Raw genomic sequence first — 16,315 nt, 5'->3', positions numbered from 1 at the left:
AATTATCAAACCAGTGTAACAAGAGCGGGGTCTCCTGGCATAGGTATATCTACATATATACTTACTAGGTAGGCCCCAGCCTCAGATTAATGTAAGTACCTGCTTGTAAAAGTGATGAAAAGTTTTTTTTAAATGACGCCATAATAAAGTTAGAAGACTCTACCGAAATATCTCTCTCTACCTCTCTTAGTAGTAATAATTTTTGGCAGCAGCCAAAACATGCAATAAAATTGCATATACGGATCCCTTTGTTCGAAAATGAGACCGCTTGACTCATACTGATTTGAAATAAACGTACCTAGATATTGAGTATGGCTGGAATATTCAACTCAGTATCACTTTGTTGTCGTCCAAACAACGCGTCGATAATATTGTGTGCTTAAGTTAATAAAATACGATAGCAATATGATCGGCATAGTTATACTCATAGCGTTGGTGTCTTATTTTGTGGCGTGGGCTTACAAAAATGCGTACAAGAGATTTGACAACTTCCCTCCAGGTGAGTTTAATCAAGTAAACCAGTGCAAGAGCTTGTTATTCAGCTACGGTCTAGGATAGAGAATTCATTTATTTTCTTATGGTCTAGCGCAGGGCTTCCTAAACTTGTTTTTACTGTGACCTCATTGATGATGTGTTTGCTTTTTCTGAGTAAGTACAGAACCGTGGTACAGCTTCTCAAAATAGGGCTTAAGTTTGAAAATTGTCATTCTCCTCTTTCTCTACATTTATTTTCGAATCACGATGCCACAGTTTGGGAAGCCCTAGTCTACCTCATAAAACTCGAAGGGCTTTTCTGTAGTATTTTGTCGGTTAAATAAGTGAACCTGAAACCGTGAGAAATGTTTATGTCAGTTCTACTAAAAAAAACTAATTGTACTTACCTACTTACCTAAATGCTATTGAATTGCATTTATTTAAAAATATCTAAATAACTACTTGAGAGCAATATTCCCCTAAATAATATCCTTTTATTAACTCAACAGTAGGATATAAATCGTAATACATAATGTCCGTCATAATTTATTGTAGTTACAGTTAGCAATTATTTATTACCTAGTCATTGTTTCTATTGAAAAACTATAAATTTACCTATTCATGTTAATTTTGTGTCAACGTTCGATGTTCCTCCGTCATCAAAGTCAATTAAAAACGATTCATTGAGATTTAGACTTTAGAGAGTTTTCAGAACTATAGAGAAGTTTATTTTTGGTAGTCATTTCAATTTAGTTTTAATATACAATCTACCTTAATAAAGAGCTCAATACATTTAGTACTAGGTTTTTAAAATTGTCTCTCCATCCGTCATTGTTTTTAAAGTAGGTAAGTGCGTGTTGGCATAAGACACCGATTATCCTCACGAACGCCTTGTAGTCTTGTATTTACATACTTGTAATAGCAAAAGAAGTTATTATTATATCCTAGGAAATTAGAGGAAATATCATCTTTTAAACAAGATACTAAGTTAAATTACTTATAACGAGGCTATTTATTACGATACAGAGTACGTAACACAGTCAACAACACATCATACATTGTTGTTGCAAAAGTGCACCTATAACAACAAGTCATAGTGTTTAGGTTAGTAGGTCGTTAGTCTACTCCCGGAAAATACAAATGAAAACTAGAAACTCATTAGCCCTAATTACTATTAAACTAGCGACCCGCCCCTAGTACGTACCAGCCGGTTAGGTAAGTACCTACACGTTTAAATAAAAACCCATCTGAGAAGTAAGATTATTAACCCTGGGTTGCACCATCTAACTTTAACTACAACAATCGTCAAAAATATGTAAAATTTCAAACAAAACACCAGTTAAGGTTTAGTTACTGTTAAAGTAAGATGGTGAAACGCAGCCTAACTTCTCAATCATGTTCAAATTCAAATTCAAAGTTTATTCTCAATCATGTAGGGCCACCAAGTCTACCGGTGTACGGGGCTTACTGGATAGTCTTGGCCAGCGAGTACAACAACCTGGCAGCAGCTTTCAAGAAGCTGGGGCAATGGTACAAGACGAAGATGGTGGGACTCTACCTCGGGCCAGTCCCGTCGGTCATCGTCAACGATTCTGCGATGGTGAAGGAGATGTTGAACTCCGAAGACTTCGATGGACGAATGGACATCATTATTGGGAGACTGCGGTCTTACTGGAAGAAACTGGGTGAGTGTGTGGCTATTCTGAAATTTAATTACTAGGTGCTGTACGGCTAGCACGAAAAACTTTCGAGTTGGAATCGTTTGCGTATTCGAATCGCCATCAAAAGATTTAGTACGAAAACTACAACAGCGCACGTGAACGTGTCGTAAAGTGAACTAAGTATGAGAAATGGTTGCACGAAACTTATTTTGAGAATCAAATTTGTCACGTTATCGTTTTGTTGTTTTTTTTATACGAAAGTTGTTCATGCTAGAGGTAATTTAATTCTCGCTTACTCTCCTGGCGATCACTCTCTATCGATCAATAGGTACCTATTCTGGTATTCCTGGATGCAAGTAATTTTTGTCACCGGATGCTCTGGCTCTACAAAGTGTTGTTCAGATATCAACCACTGCATATTTTGATACAGAAAATATTAATTAAGGTCGCTAGATGCTACGAGACTATTATCATCAGCACCAATTTATTTCTGGTATTCTTTGGACTTTGTAGCAGATAACAAATTGGATTTACTACGTAAAAAATAATAAACAGTGAAAGCAAAAGTGATTAATTAAAATGTTCGTTGTTTCATTTGTATTTCCTTTACAATCTACAAAGAAATAGTTCTAGATTGTAATTAGTTTAGTTTATTATCAAACTAAGTTGTTATGAAGTAAATATTGTGCGATAATTGGCCATTTGAGTCTTGTTTGCATGTTTAAACTGTTAGTTGGACGGAATTTATTATTTTGCGATACGCGATGCCCTCGTTTCAAAAATATCACACAAGGAAATCGTTTATATGTGTTGCCATATGTATTTTATTATCTAAACTTTAATATTGCTAATTGAAACTGACGGAAGCGATGCGATGGCCGGAAACATGTTTTACTTATAAGTATACCTACTTAAACTGCAGTTTGTCATCTACAAACTACCTATCCAATGCAATTGTACCTAAGAAAAATTAAATTGTGAACAACAAAATACTTTAAATGATGGTTTCGAAGGAAATGTTACAAAGTTTGGACTATAACACATTTTGACCCTTTGAAATGGACATTTTCTTACTTCATTCATTCAGGAATCGTATCTGTCCAAACCTATTTCCACCATGATCATCATCATCTCAGCCATAGGACGTCTACTGCTGAACATAAGCCTCCCCCAATGCTTTCCATGTTGCCCGGTTCGTAGCGGCCTGCGTCCAGCAATTTCCTGCTATCTTTTTTACGATGTCATCGGTCTACCTTGTGGGTGGACGTCCCACGCCGCGTTTTCCGGCACGCGGCTCGAATTAACACATTTTGACCCTTGGACTTACTTCATTCATTCAGGAATCGTATCTGATTCCAAACCTATTTCCACCATGATCATCATCATCTCGGCCATAGAACGTCTACTGCTAAACATAAGCCTCCCCTAATGCTTTCCATGTTGCCCGGTTTGTAGCGGCAGCACCTTCCTGCTATCTTTTTTACGATGTCGTCGGTCTACCTTGTGGGACGTCCTACGCTGCGTTTTCCGGCACGCGGCCTCCACTCCAGAACCTTGCTGCCCCATCGGCCGTCAGTTCTGCGTACTATGTGCCCTGCTTACCTTGATGTATCATCATCGTTTAGTCTCCACTGCAGGAGCACGACCCTCTCTAATGCACCAGAGGCAAAGGGAGGATTTGGTCTACACTCCCCATGGCCAGACGGGTTGGGGAGGCATTGATAATCATGCTTTAACTTTTAATACAATAACTTCCAGGTATATTCTTCACGGATGGATACTTCTGGCACGTCCAGCGTCGGTTCTCGCTGCGGTACCTTCGGGACTACGGATTCGGGAGACGGGACAGCAACCTAGAAACTGTGGTGGAAGGAGAGATCAAGGAGATGCTCGACATGACCCTCAACGGACCAAAATACCCTGCTGAAGAGGTACAGTTTCTTAAAAATAGGTTTTGGACAAAGGTTTTCTTCTGATTACTCCAATCAATCCATGGATAACCAAAATATTTTTGATGACCCCTTAGGTAGAGTCTTTAATTTTCTCGTTTCCACAAGATGATGATTTGGTACATAATATACCCAGGTGTATAATAATTAATTGGGTAGGTAGGTACTGCAACAGTTTTCGGAATGAAACATTTTCACAAGTTAGGAAAACCTTGAATAACCGGAAATTATATAGATATGTAGTTTCATAAACAAAGAAACCTTTGCTTGAATTTGTTTCATTATTTTTCTGATAAAAATACTTAGGACTATTGCCTTAAGCTGATGAAAGTTTTACTTGGTTTTACAATTTGATGAAGGGGTTATCTATAACAAAAGCCATCTGAATTTAATCTTGTTACTCATAGTAGGAGGCACAATAATAAAAAATCTTTTCAGATGTTAATAATATTATGTAAATCAGCAGTAAGAATTTATAAAAATTATCATCTATCCATAAAATCTGCCGCACGTGTTAATTAATCGCCACTCACGTTTCGGTACACGTAATAGATAAGTAATGCATAAATGTGACCAAATTGCATCACAATCAAAGTTACGTTTACCAAATCTACCTCATTAAATATCTTCAACGCAAATTACTGAGAATATCTCAAAAGATAAAATATGCCATAATGTAAACAAGCACGAATCTTACGAGAATTAATCTTAATCGTATCTACTTAAGTATTTGGGTACTTCTCATTTACACTCAAAATTGATGGTCACACAATAATAGTTCATAAACGGTATAAGTTAGAACAATAACTTTGAAATCAGATGATAAAATATCTATTTAGCTACATACAAAATAAATTTTATCGTAATAGAAGCAAAAATAATACGAAAAAATCACATGAAACGATAAAAAACGGGGTGATTTTTCGCGTTCTCATCGTGTCACACCTTCGGTTGCAATGAAACATTTGGTTACTGCATTCACAATTTTCATTCAATTTGTGTGTAGCATATACTAAAATCATCGTAATTAAATATACTTTCCACACAATAGTCAAAAAAATATCTTCTTATAATTATTTTGAATTGAGAAAGCGAAATACGTTGGTCACACGATTTTAGGTACCTAAAATTTTGAGTAATAATACAAGATTGTCGTTAAACCGAACATCAGCAACCAATCACAGCGTTCTATTCGGTTAACGTCAGTCGCGCTTCGATCATTGGGGAGGTGAGATAGGTCAATCGTCGCTCCGCGAAAAAAATACAATATAACTTTTTGTGATTATCCACAGACATACCGTCGCTTGCTTGAACAATATTTTCTACCTCTAAAATTTAAACAATTTAATTGAAACTTTGCCATTGAAAACTTAACATGGTAGACTTATTTGTGTAGTATTCGACTTGAACCGTTAAATTCAAATTTAAGGATAATTCATAAAAAACTAAAATTTTCGTCACTTTCGTGGCATCACCTTCGGGTGTTTTATACACGAAGGTGATTTTAGGCCACGAAAGTGATTTCTTGCTTTGGTTTATTTTAAAATATAGTGACTGGTGTTTATGTTTTTACAATATTTTAATAACTAATAAATTATACGTGGTAAGTAGAGATCAGTACGTCAATAAATAAATAAGGGTATTTTTGTTATCGGTCTGTATGACTGTGACTGTGTATCTGTTTGTAAGATAAATTTAATCTGAAGTTTGAGTTAAAAGTTGTACAACAAAAATACGAGGCCCTCTGGCCTAAATATTTTTTTTTTGTTGAGGGACTGATAATCAGTTAGAGTTCTTTTTATTGAGGTACTGATAATCCGTTTTTTGCTTCATTAGCATTTCAGAATGCCACCAGTGTCACCCTTAAAACCAATTGCGTAGAATCTTGTAACTTAGTAGGTGACGTAATCGGTAAAATTTTATCTTGTATTTAAGTAGGTAGGTACCTATTTATTAGGATGGTCCTTATTTTTCGACTTTTGAATTATCCCCGGGGCACTTTCTCATTCGATTATATACCTCTAAATATGCTACCAGCTGTCAAAATATTTACAAAAAGCTTTGAAGATCTTAAATCATGGTTTCATAAATGTTTTATTTAAGTGTTTATATCACATTTTACGTGCAAATGAACATCGCATAGATAGAATAGACAATCGCTTCTTGTCCCCTTCTCCCCTCAACCCCTCTTCTGTACCGACCATGGTACCGACGCGTCGAGATAATAAATAATAATAACATTGTACATAACATCTTAGTTCATAGCAACAACAATAATTTTGTAATATTTTTATTATTCGGCTATAAAAATAAATTAATCTAACAAATACAGATTTTGTGTTTTTACTTAAAATTCAAACCTTGGTAGCGACCCCTAAATGTCTTTTAAAAAAATAATTTTTAATTACGTGGTGGCCCGCAAAATATGAGAAAAAAATTTTTTTTCGTAGGAATAAGGACCCTACTATTTATATTATGTTATTGCTATTTATCTATGAAAATAAGACAAAATATATGTTTTATAAACACTTAAGAGTCATTTACAGTAATAAAGTTTGAAAAAATTATTGCTGTGAAGTACAGAATCACTTTCGTGGCATCAAAAAATTCAAAACGTTAAAGCTTCCAAACGAGACTCACTATTTGACTGATTTACTGAGAATACAATCTTCACATCAAGCGCTACAATTTTTGTTTACAAAAAGTTGAAATAAGTTAGAAATAAAATTCGCCACGATGGTGACGATGAGAACCGTGGCGATGAGAAATACCCATTTACATTGCATCTCTGCTTATTTCTACTTATCCAAGGACCTTATAAACCTATTTGTATAATTAATTACTTTTATAGTAGGCACTTAGTGAAGATTTTTGGAAAAATTACCGAAAATATTTTCGGGCTTCATGGACACTTTTTGGAAACATTATTATAAATTTTCCACTGAAACTTGGATTTTCTTACCAACACTTTTCCACTTAATGCATTTTTGTTATTTACAGAAAATAGTGAAGGGTGATCTGATCTACTTGCCGCACTACTTCGCGGTTCCATTCATAAATGGCATGCTCCACGTCCTCAGCAGAATGACCCTGCCCAGGGCAGAGTACGATAGGCTCTGGGACCTGGCCAGACATGTCCTGATGTTCCAAAGGGGCTCCAACGATTTGGGGGGCGCTATCACATTCACGCCGTGGATCAAAGACCTCCTGCCCAACTTCAGTGGTTACGCCGGCATGAGGAAGGGAAACCAGAATCTGTTGGAGTTCTTCGAGGTAATTTTATTGTTAATCGAACTAATCAAATCATAATATGTTACTTTTTCGCTACCGTTATGGCTGGTTTACACGTATTAAGTAGTTAAGTACCTACCTAGGTAACTAAATTTTAAGTGATCAAATTGCATCGTAACTTCCAAACGTCAAGCTGTCAAGGGACAAGCCCCGCCCACCAACTTGACAGAGAAAATCAAATAATTTAGTTACCTACTTAACACGTGTAAATTAGCCTTTATAGCCACGATAAAGACCAATAAAGACCAATCAGTTATCGCTATCTTTTGCTAATAATAGATATCAAGTAGGAAATTATGGTACCATTCTCCGACACTCGATGCTAAGCGGCAGTTACCTATGGCAACAAACATCCTCAGACCTTTCAGCCTTACTGTGTCACCTATGCAACACATAATAATATACTTAATTCAGATTATTCTAATTAAGTATGTGGATGAATAATAAAATGAGCCTGACAAACGAATAGGTAATATTGTATTGGCATCACAAATTGGACTACGAATTTTAAATTGTTTTCACTAAATAAAGATAAGATTAAATCGTATGTGTTATTATGTTTTCAGAAATTAGTCGAGGAAGTGATGAAAACACAAGAGGACTCGCACAGTCGTCATTTCCTGGATATGTACATCAAGAAGATGAATGAAGAAATTAAGGAACACGGGAAATCCACATTTTCCGGTAAATAATATTTAGCATTATTAAAATGCCAAATTAATTAACACAAATACACATCCACAAGTTAGTAACTGTACTCGTAGTTCAGACATTCTTTACGAATGGTACAAATCTATGAAACCTATGACTGAATCTTTGAAAATGATACGTTCTATCATTTCAGTGGACCAATTGGTCTTGACCTGCGCTGACTACATGTTCCCGACGGCGACGGCGACGGAGTCGACGCTGACGATGCTGATAGAGCAGATACTGCTGAATCCAGGAATCCAGGAGCGGGTGCACGAGGAGATTGACCGCGTGGTTGGCAAAGGCAGGCTGCCGACCCTCGACGACCGACGCAAGTGAGTATAGGAACAGAATGAATGGTAAAACTGGTCCTAACCTGCGCCTGCGCTGACTACATGTTCCTGACGGCGACGGCGACGGGGTCGACGCTGACGATGCTGATCCTATGTTTATAGGCCTATGTTCGTAAATGAACCCCAAAGGCTGCTATACAGGGTCCTTCTTATTTGGCTGCATTCCGTTTAAGGGGGCATCTATACGTGACACTAAACATAAGTATTATAGGTACACTATCAACAAAAACGGCTTTTGTTTTCAGTATGCCGTACACTGAGGCTTGTCTTCGAGAGATTATGAGGTACGAGACCCTGGTGCCCCTGGGTGTCCCGCACCGCGCTATCAGAGATGTCAAGTTCCATGGCTACGATATCCCTGAGGTATGTATGTACCGTTAAAACAAAAACGTACCTTATTAGCTAATAGACTCACAAGACAGCGCATGCAGGGAAATACAGGAACGCATCGTCGTATAGAAAGAGAGTTTAATGCATCAAGCCAAAAAGGCCCGAATACCTTGATCATTTCATCCAGAGGTAGTCTACTGCAAAATGTAAGCTTCCGCCTTCAAGGGAACAAAGTACAAACTCGCGTTTTTTTTTATAAATTCGCTTCCAGCTAGTTTTGCTACCTAGCACCCCCAGCGGGTGTCTTACACTACACCACGATTCCAAAGACGTGATCTCCATTCGAAAGTTATTACAATACAAATGAAACTTGTATCTTAGATGTTTTTGTTGTTAAGTAATTCATAAACACAATCTTTCGTAAAACATTAGCTATTTAAAATAGATCATCAGACCGTTACGATTACGAAACATTACACTCTTGAACATAATGCAATATTACCCGACGATTCGTAGGAATGTGGCGTGACAGAATCTTAATACTTTCCCGTGTTGCTCTCTCATTCGGCCTAAATTATAGTCCGCTCTTCCGCTGCTTTATTAATTGACATTGTAAAATCGTGCTATAGTAATTTGTAAGTTTTGATAAGTTGCGAAGATTGATTATTATATCTACAACTAACGATGCCGACTCGTCAGTTTACTGCATCACTTAATTGATGATACAACAATAGTGCTTAAAATTCTTATAGGTACCTACCAAAGTTTTTTTTCTTTTGGTATAATCTCAAATGGTATTAGGTAACCGCATGGCTACCCACCTTGATGTTTTCAAAGAACACTCAAGCAAATGCTCACATAAAACAAACTTAGACTATGCTTAGACTGAATCCCAAAATGTTCCGTTTTCAGAACACATTGGTCAGTGCCAACTTGACAATGCTGAACATGGACGAGAAGATATGGGGCGACTCGACGGTCTTCAGGCCTGAACGGTTCATTACCAATGGACAACTCGACCTCTCCAAGGACAAATCACTGCCATTCGGTGCTGGTAAGTTTGCGAAAGACGTTTAATTAGTATCTTATAACAATCGACGACAGAAAGTTCCCAAAAGGCGAAGTTGCTAGTTGCTAGGTACTTCGCCTTTTTTTTATGTGATGTGGCGTCTTTATTTACAATAAACAGATTTTTTTTTTAAACTAAGGCAAACTTCGCCTTTATGAGAGTTTTTAAGATGTACAGATAATTCTACAGAATTAGTTAGGGAAGGGCATAGTAGACAAAGATCAACGACCGACCGAACGACTTTACATTATACTTTTCACAACATCGTTACTTTTTCTATAGCTGAGAGTACTTATTACGTGTATACAGCTGCATTGGGACTTGAATAGTCAAACACTTGGAGCATCACACTTTGATGATGGACGTAGGTTTTCCACGTCCATCATCAAAATGTAATTTAAAAGCGCTTAGCTATGACCTGTTTGAAACAAAAACTTACTCTACGTTGCATAGCTTTTACCAGTTGATTTCTTTTTGTGACCAGACTGGCGACAGTTGAAATTATAACGGTAAGATTAAATGTTTTACCTAGGTAAAAAATACTAATTAAAACGAAAACTTTTTCAAGCCCGTTTCTAAAACTCCTACTTACATTTTCACGGTTATTTTGCAGGCAGGCGACTTTGTGCTGGGGAGACATATGCGCGGCAGACTTTATTCCAGGTTTGTCGAATTTTTTGCTAAGATAACACATTCGTGCTAAAACAGTTAAACAACAACATTTTCTAATGTTGTAATTCTACAGCTTGTTACGGTAATCCGTGCAGAATAATTAAAAGTGCGTGAATCGAGAAAAGTTTTCTCAAAACTTTTGTTTTTGACGACTCTTTTATTGCTTGTCAAATTCTGCTTATTTTATAAGTATCTCAAACATTTCAATCACTGTAGCTTAAGAAAATCCGTTCTAACGCGATTTTCATCGTCATATCCTTAGGCTTAAATTACAAGTATGTTTCAGGTGTTTGCTGCGTTTATGCAAGCCTTCAGCGTGTCCACGGCTGACGGCCGCCCCCTGACCAAGCCTTCCAAGAGGATCCAAGGCATCATTACCACTATACCGGAGTTCTGGGTTCGAGTCACGCCTAGACGTTAACACTTCTTAAGAGTCAATGTTACAGACACATTGATTGATTGAGTTTGAATAAGCTTTGGTAAAAATAAGTTCGTCAGGACTTAGGATTTAACTAAAGAACTTAACTAAGTATTCAGTGTCTGAATAGGTACTATAAAGCTACAAAATATAGATTAAGTATAATGAAATAAAAAATACTAGACTGATTTCGCGCACAAAGATTAAAAGAACTGGAACTTCTAATTTAATTTGATCTGAACCTGAAAATAATCCATAGATAATAGGTACTGATGCCCGTCTAAAATTCGCCTCCTAAGCCCTTTTAAGGTCCTAAGTGGACATAACTATTGCACAATTTTACTGTACAATTTTATATCCATGGGCCACAATCAACACAGAGCGGTAGCCAACAAGTGGATTGAAAGCACGTTGTATCCAAATATTTTTACGAGTATATGTCGTTTGACCTGTTTCAACTTACAAAATTAAGGGTTCAGCAAAATATGTGATGCAAAATGTGATAAAATTTAATATTCATAAGTGCTACTTTTATAAAGGTTTCTATACCTACGCAACTACTTTATAATGTAGATTAGGTATTGTTTAAGATATTGTTTATCACTTTCATACACCCGATTGTATAATCATAGAGTCGATTTCTTCGACTTTGCTTAGGTATTTACTGTAGGTAGAGTAATTCTCTTAGTTAACTGATTCAATAAATGTATTTTTTGGAATTTAACGGTTGTTTTATTGTAATAATTAAAATAGGTACTAAATGTGAAGATGAATAGAGTTGGTTCGTGGCCTAATCCAGAAACGGACAACTTTAGTAGAAAATACACGAGAATAAACACTTCATTTATGTGATATCTAACTACATAGTTACTAAGTTATTAAATAAGTACCTGGGTATTTCTCATCAAATTGCGAAATTTGATTCCCGAGCCATTAGTGCCGAGTCACATGCATTAAATTACATAGGTAAGTCTTTTTTTTATTTGAATGTACGCTGTCTATACCACTATGGCATAAAAAGAAAACGTATTACCTCTAAAGAAAAAAAAGATATGGCTACTTTATTACCGTGAAAATCATTCCCTCACCTTGTCCCTTAGTCCAAAATTATTACTAAAATGCCTATTAACTTGAAATATATCAATATTTTTAATAATAAAATTATGCAAATATGTAAGAAAGATGTTTGTTATTGTCCATAAAAGCTTTTATCTTACAACAACAAATTTATAAAAATAATGATTCGATTTTAAATGTGTCCCGCCAAATAAAATCATTCCCTCATCCTATTACGAATATTCGATTTCTGAATGTGTCAAACGATATTTAGGAACGCAACTTTAAGTTTTTAGTACCTGGATACACTCTCAAATGATTCAAGATGGCAATTTCTTCTCAACAGTAGGTTAGTTCGTGTAAAAAAATATTTTGCGTAAAATTGTTAAAAGTTAAATTTATGACGATCATTACCTCACGTTACATTAATGTATTAAGCATTTTAATATTTATCATTAAAATTTGTTGGTTTTATGCGTTTTTGGGAGTAAAATACATATTAAAAATGTAACAAGCAAATTGAGGTTACGTGTCGGTGTTTTTGTAGCTTAAGTTAAAATTCGTCATTCCCTCACAGTCATTCCCTCACTTCTAAGTGCAGTGAGGGAATGACGGTCGTGTGAGGGAATGATTTATCCAGTAATCTGCGGTTTTTTAGATTGTTTAGACACCGTTGATTTTTAGTCGGCCGATAGTTTAGTCGGGTTGGGCTCTCAGTGCTCACACTGATTCAACTAACATTTGAATCGGGCGTGGGTGCGCAGACCGCCCGATTCAACTAACAGTTGAATCGGGCGTGGGTGCGCAGACCGCCGATTTAAAATCGGGCCGATTGCTTCATTCGATAGAGAGCTGTTGAAGAGATCAGTCGCGTAGAATGTTTCCCAGAAATATTATAATTTTTTCTATACCAAATTAACTCATGCCTGCGGCTTCAACTGCTCGAAATTCAGATTGTTACATAAAAGATAAAAGTTTAATAAAAATCATCTCAAATTTATACATCATGAAAAGGAAATTGACCTCCTTCTTCTCGAAATTGGACCTACCTAGCTGAATCGATTGTCCGAGGTAGACATACTTGTCAACAATCTCAAGAATCGAGCGCAACATGGACGTTCGACATAAGCTTCGTTTTGTCCGTGTTCATCCTGTGATGACTCGGAAACGTGGCCTCTCACTATAGACCCTATACAGAAGCTCAAAGTTGCACAGCGTACTATGGAGAGGGCTATGCTCGGTGTTTCTTTACGAGATCGAATCAGAAATGAGGAGATCCGTAAACGAACTAAAGTCGCTGACATAGCCCGACGGATTAGCAAGCTGAAGTGGCAATGGGCAGGGCACATAGTACGCAGAACTGACGGCATGAGGCAACAAGGTTCTGGAATGGAGGCCGCGTACCGGAAAACGCAGCGTGGGACGTCCACCTATAAGGTGGACCGACGACCTGATAAAGGTAGCAGGAAGGCACTGGATGCAGGCCGGGTCCAACCGTGCGATGTGGAAGTCATTGGATTATGTTCAGCAGTGGACGTCCTGTGGCTGAAATGATGATGATGAAAGGGAAATGATCATGAAAAAGTGAAATCGAGAGTAATAACTAGTTAAATCAATTAATTAGTAATAATAACCTTTCCCGCCAAAAACGAGGAGCAAACTGAAGCTATCGGCCGAGTTGGACGACGAAAAATCGGCTAGTCTGCGCGCGCGTAGAGGAGCGCCGTCTGATCAAGCTATCGACCGATAGTTGAACGATACTTTAGTTGGAAGGCAGTTGGGAATCGTATCCTATTTAGTCGGCCAAATCAAATCGGCGTAATGTGCGAACTTCCATACATGCCCATACTGATTAACTGCCCGACTAAACTATCGGCCGACGAAAAATCGATGGTCTGCGCCTAGGCTTATTTATTTCATGTAACTTGTATTTCATGGTATTTAATTTAAAAGAGGTGCATGTATGTGGAAGCAAAATAGCACGACAAAAGAAGTTGAGTGACGCAAAAAAATAAATAAAAAAGAAAGAGTACGATAGAAAAAGGCGAGAAAAATGAAAAATAATACTGAATCTTTGAAAAAACTGCGGGAAAAAGAAAGATTAAAATATTTAAAGAAAAAAGCGAAAGTTCAAGTAAAAACTTAGACTAGTGAATACCCGAAATACTTGTCAATGCTTAAAGCATGCCAATATGCCATTTGTACATGTTGTTTTTTACTATAATATAATAATAAATCATTCCCTCACTCCGTTAATCATTCCCTCATTTATTAATTTTTTAAAACCTCATTTTTTATAGGTAATATAAAAAAATATGGAAGACCAATACCCCTGGACAGATCTCTAAAAGTAACTTTTCTGATCTCTGTAAAAAATATCTAAGTTTATGTAAAAAAAAAGAAATTTAAATAAAATCTCAAATTTTGAGATTTCATAAGAAATACCCACCTATACAATTATCAGTATCTCAAAGTAACACGTTTGAAGAGAAATCGCACTTTTACTTTGTTTGCAGCACGTGCCTACTTACATCTCATGTACTTACCTAAACTGGTTTCAGCCACTTGTGCGCATATTGTGTCCTTATCTGTCATAGAAAGTAAACGAGCGATCAGCTAACAAAACTTCTGAATTTACTTAACGGTCGTCTGGCTGGGCTAGTTCGTTCGTTCGTTTCAGCCACATGACGTCCACTGCCGGACAAAGGCCTCGCCCAAGGATTTCGACAACGACCGGTTTTGCGCTACTCGCATCCAGGTGCTTCCCGTGACGTTCACCAGATCGTCGGCCCACCTAGTGCAAAGCCTGCCCACACTACGTCTTCCAGCCCGTGGTCGCCACTCGAGAACTTTTCTGCCCCAATGGCCATCAGCTCTACGAGCTACCTAAGTGCCCTGCTACATGGTGTCGCGGGTTAAATGCAGACGATATTAATTAAATCTATTTTGAAACATAAAAGCTCGTTCGTAGCGAAGAGATTACGAAACTACATTGCGTTATTAGTGGCCCTTGATACAATCATGTTTAGATTACGTACCTAATTTTTTGGTAACCTTGAAAAAGAAAAGGGAAGCTAAGCCAGGTATCGTTAACGTTGTGTTTTGGTTGGTACGTTTCTCTGCATTCGAACACGCCATATTAGATTTCATCATGCTCGCATTCTTATCTCATAATTATCTCGACTACATTTTCCGTAGGTAATTGACTGGTAAAAAATTGCTTTGCCAGTACCGAATAAGGAATGTGGTAATTTCGTGATCAAATTGGACCTCAAAGTTTACTAATCGACGGAAGCTGCGCGGGCGACGGAGTTTTAGTTAATGGAAGAGCACCAATCGTGGTGTATGTCATATCTAGATATAACTAGGAGTCTAGTATTTTTCTTTCTTTCTAGTAGCAAATACTCAAAAAGTCAGCAGAACTGGCAGAACCGGCCAGCTGTGGGATATTCCTGATGAATGATGTTGACAAAATTTGAAACCAGTAGAAATCTTTCAGTTTTCAGCTACAACATTCAGGACACATATACAGTTTCTCTCTGGCTCTACCATTATTTCAGAACAACATAATCGTTGAGCGAGTAAATAGAAACAAGTAGCATAAAATCTTTGTTTGTCTCATTTTACTACAGAATTAATGATGAAAAATACCTACAATTTACAAGATTATGTAAGAAAACGTGAGCAGACAGAAGGGAAAACGTTTGCAGATAATGTCACTCTTGTATGTAATTTATCTCATCCATTTTTTTATACAATAGTAAGTAGGTAAAGTACCTTTAACAGCTATTGAAGACATGTCGCGGTAAAGGTATCATATGTAGAGCTACTTATATATCTGTATTCATAAACCTTATTGAGGCTCCAAAAATCCAGTCATATCCAAGCTTGGTGCTTTTACCTTACATAATTGCTAATTGAGCGCAGTTGCCTTTCTTATCACATCAGCTTCTGAATCATGCCGCTCCGGCTTATGCGGCCAGACGAACGAAATATGATAAACACCTGGCCAAGAATTTGTCGTAAATATACTGAGATATAGTTTTTATCAGTAATGATTACTGGCTTCCTTAGTTGGGCGCGTTTATTGCAGTTAAACGGCTAGGTTTTGAAACTGCAGTGCCTGCTGCAATCGTGGAGATCACTATCACATGGTCACGAGAATAGCTGAGCTATAATACCTTAATTCCTACTACGAAATAGAAATAACTAAATATCGGTTAACCCTAGAGCCTCATTATGACAAAGGTTAAGGAATTTAAGCTACATATTACTTAGGTAGTGACAGTGTTTTTTTACCCATCCATACTTATCTGTTAAAAAACTTTCCATTTATTTAAGTGAAGTCAAAA

The 16,315-nt window shown here is 37.0% G+C and overlaps 1 protein-coding gene across 1 annotated transcript; it reads left to right on the top strand.

Annotated features, from left to right (window-relative positions):
• The first annotated feature begins 310 nt into the window (after positions 1–310).
• LOC135073801 (probable cytochrome P450 304a1) lies at positions 311–11,631 on the top strand. The gene is made up of 10 exons (XM_063967984.1): positions 311–499; positions 1,911–2,159; positions 3,894–4,066; positions 7,085–7,357; positions 7,942–8,059; positions 8,220–8,400; positions 8,664–8,781; positions 9,661–9,802; positions 10,431–10,480; positions 10,776–11,631. Exons 1-10 carry the CDS (start codon positions 406–408, stop codon positions 10,908–10,910), a joined length of 1,533 nt encoding a protein of 510 aa, XP_063824054.1. The 5' UTR covers positions 311–405; the 3' UTR covers positions 10,911–11,631.
• The last annotated feature ends 4,684 nt before the right edge of the window (positions 11,632–16,315 follow it).

This window comes from Ostrinia nubilalis, chromosome 8, assembly GCF_963855985.1.
Source record: "Ostrinia nubilalis chromosome 8, ilOstNubi1.1, whole genome shotgun sequence".
In the NCBI taxonomy this organism is placed as follows: domain Eukaryota; kingdom Metazoa; phylum Arthropoda; class Insecta; order Lepidoptera; family Crambidae; genus Ostrinia; species Ostrinia nubilalis.
Note: the sequence above shows the minus strand (reverse complement) of the source record. Positions and strands in the feature narration are given on the sequence as shown.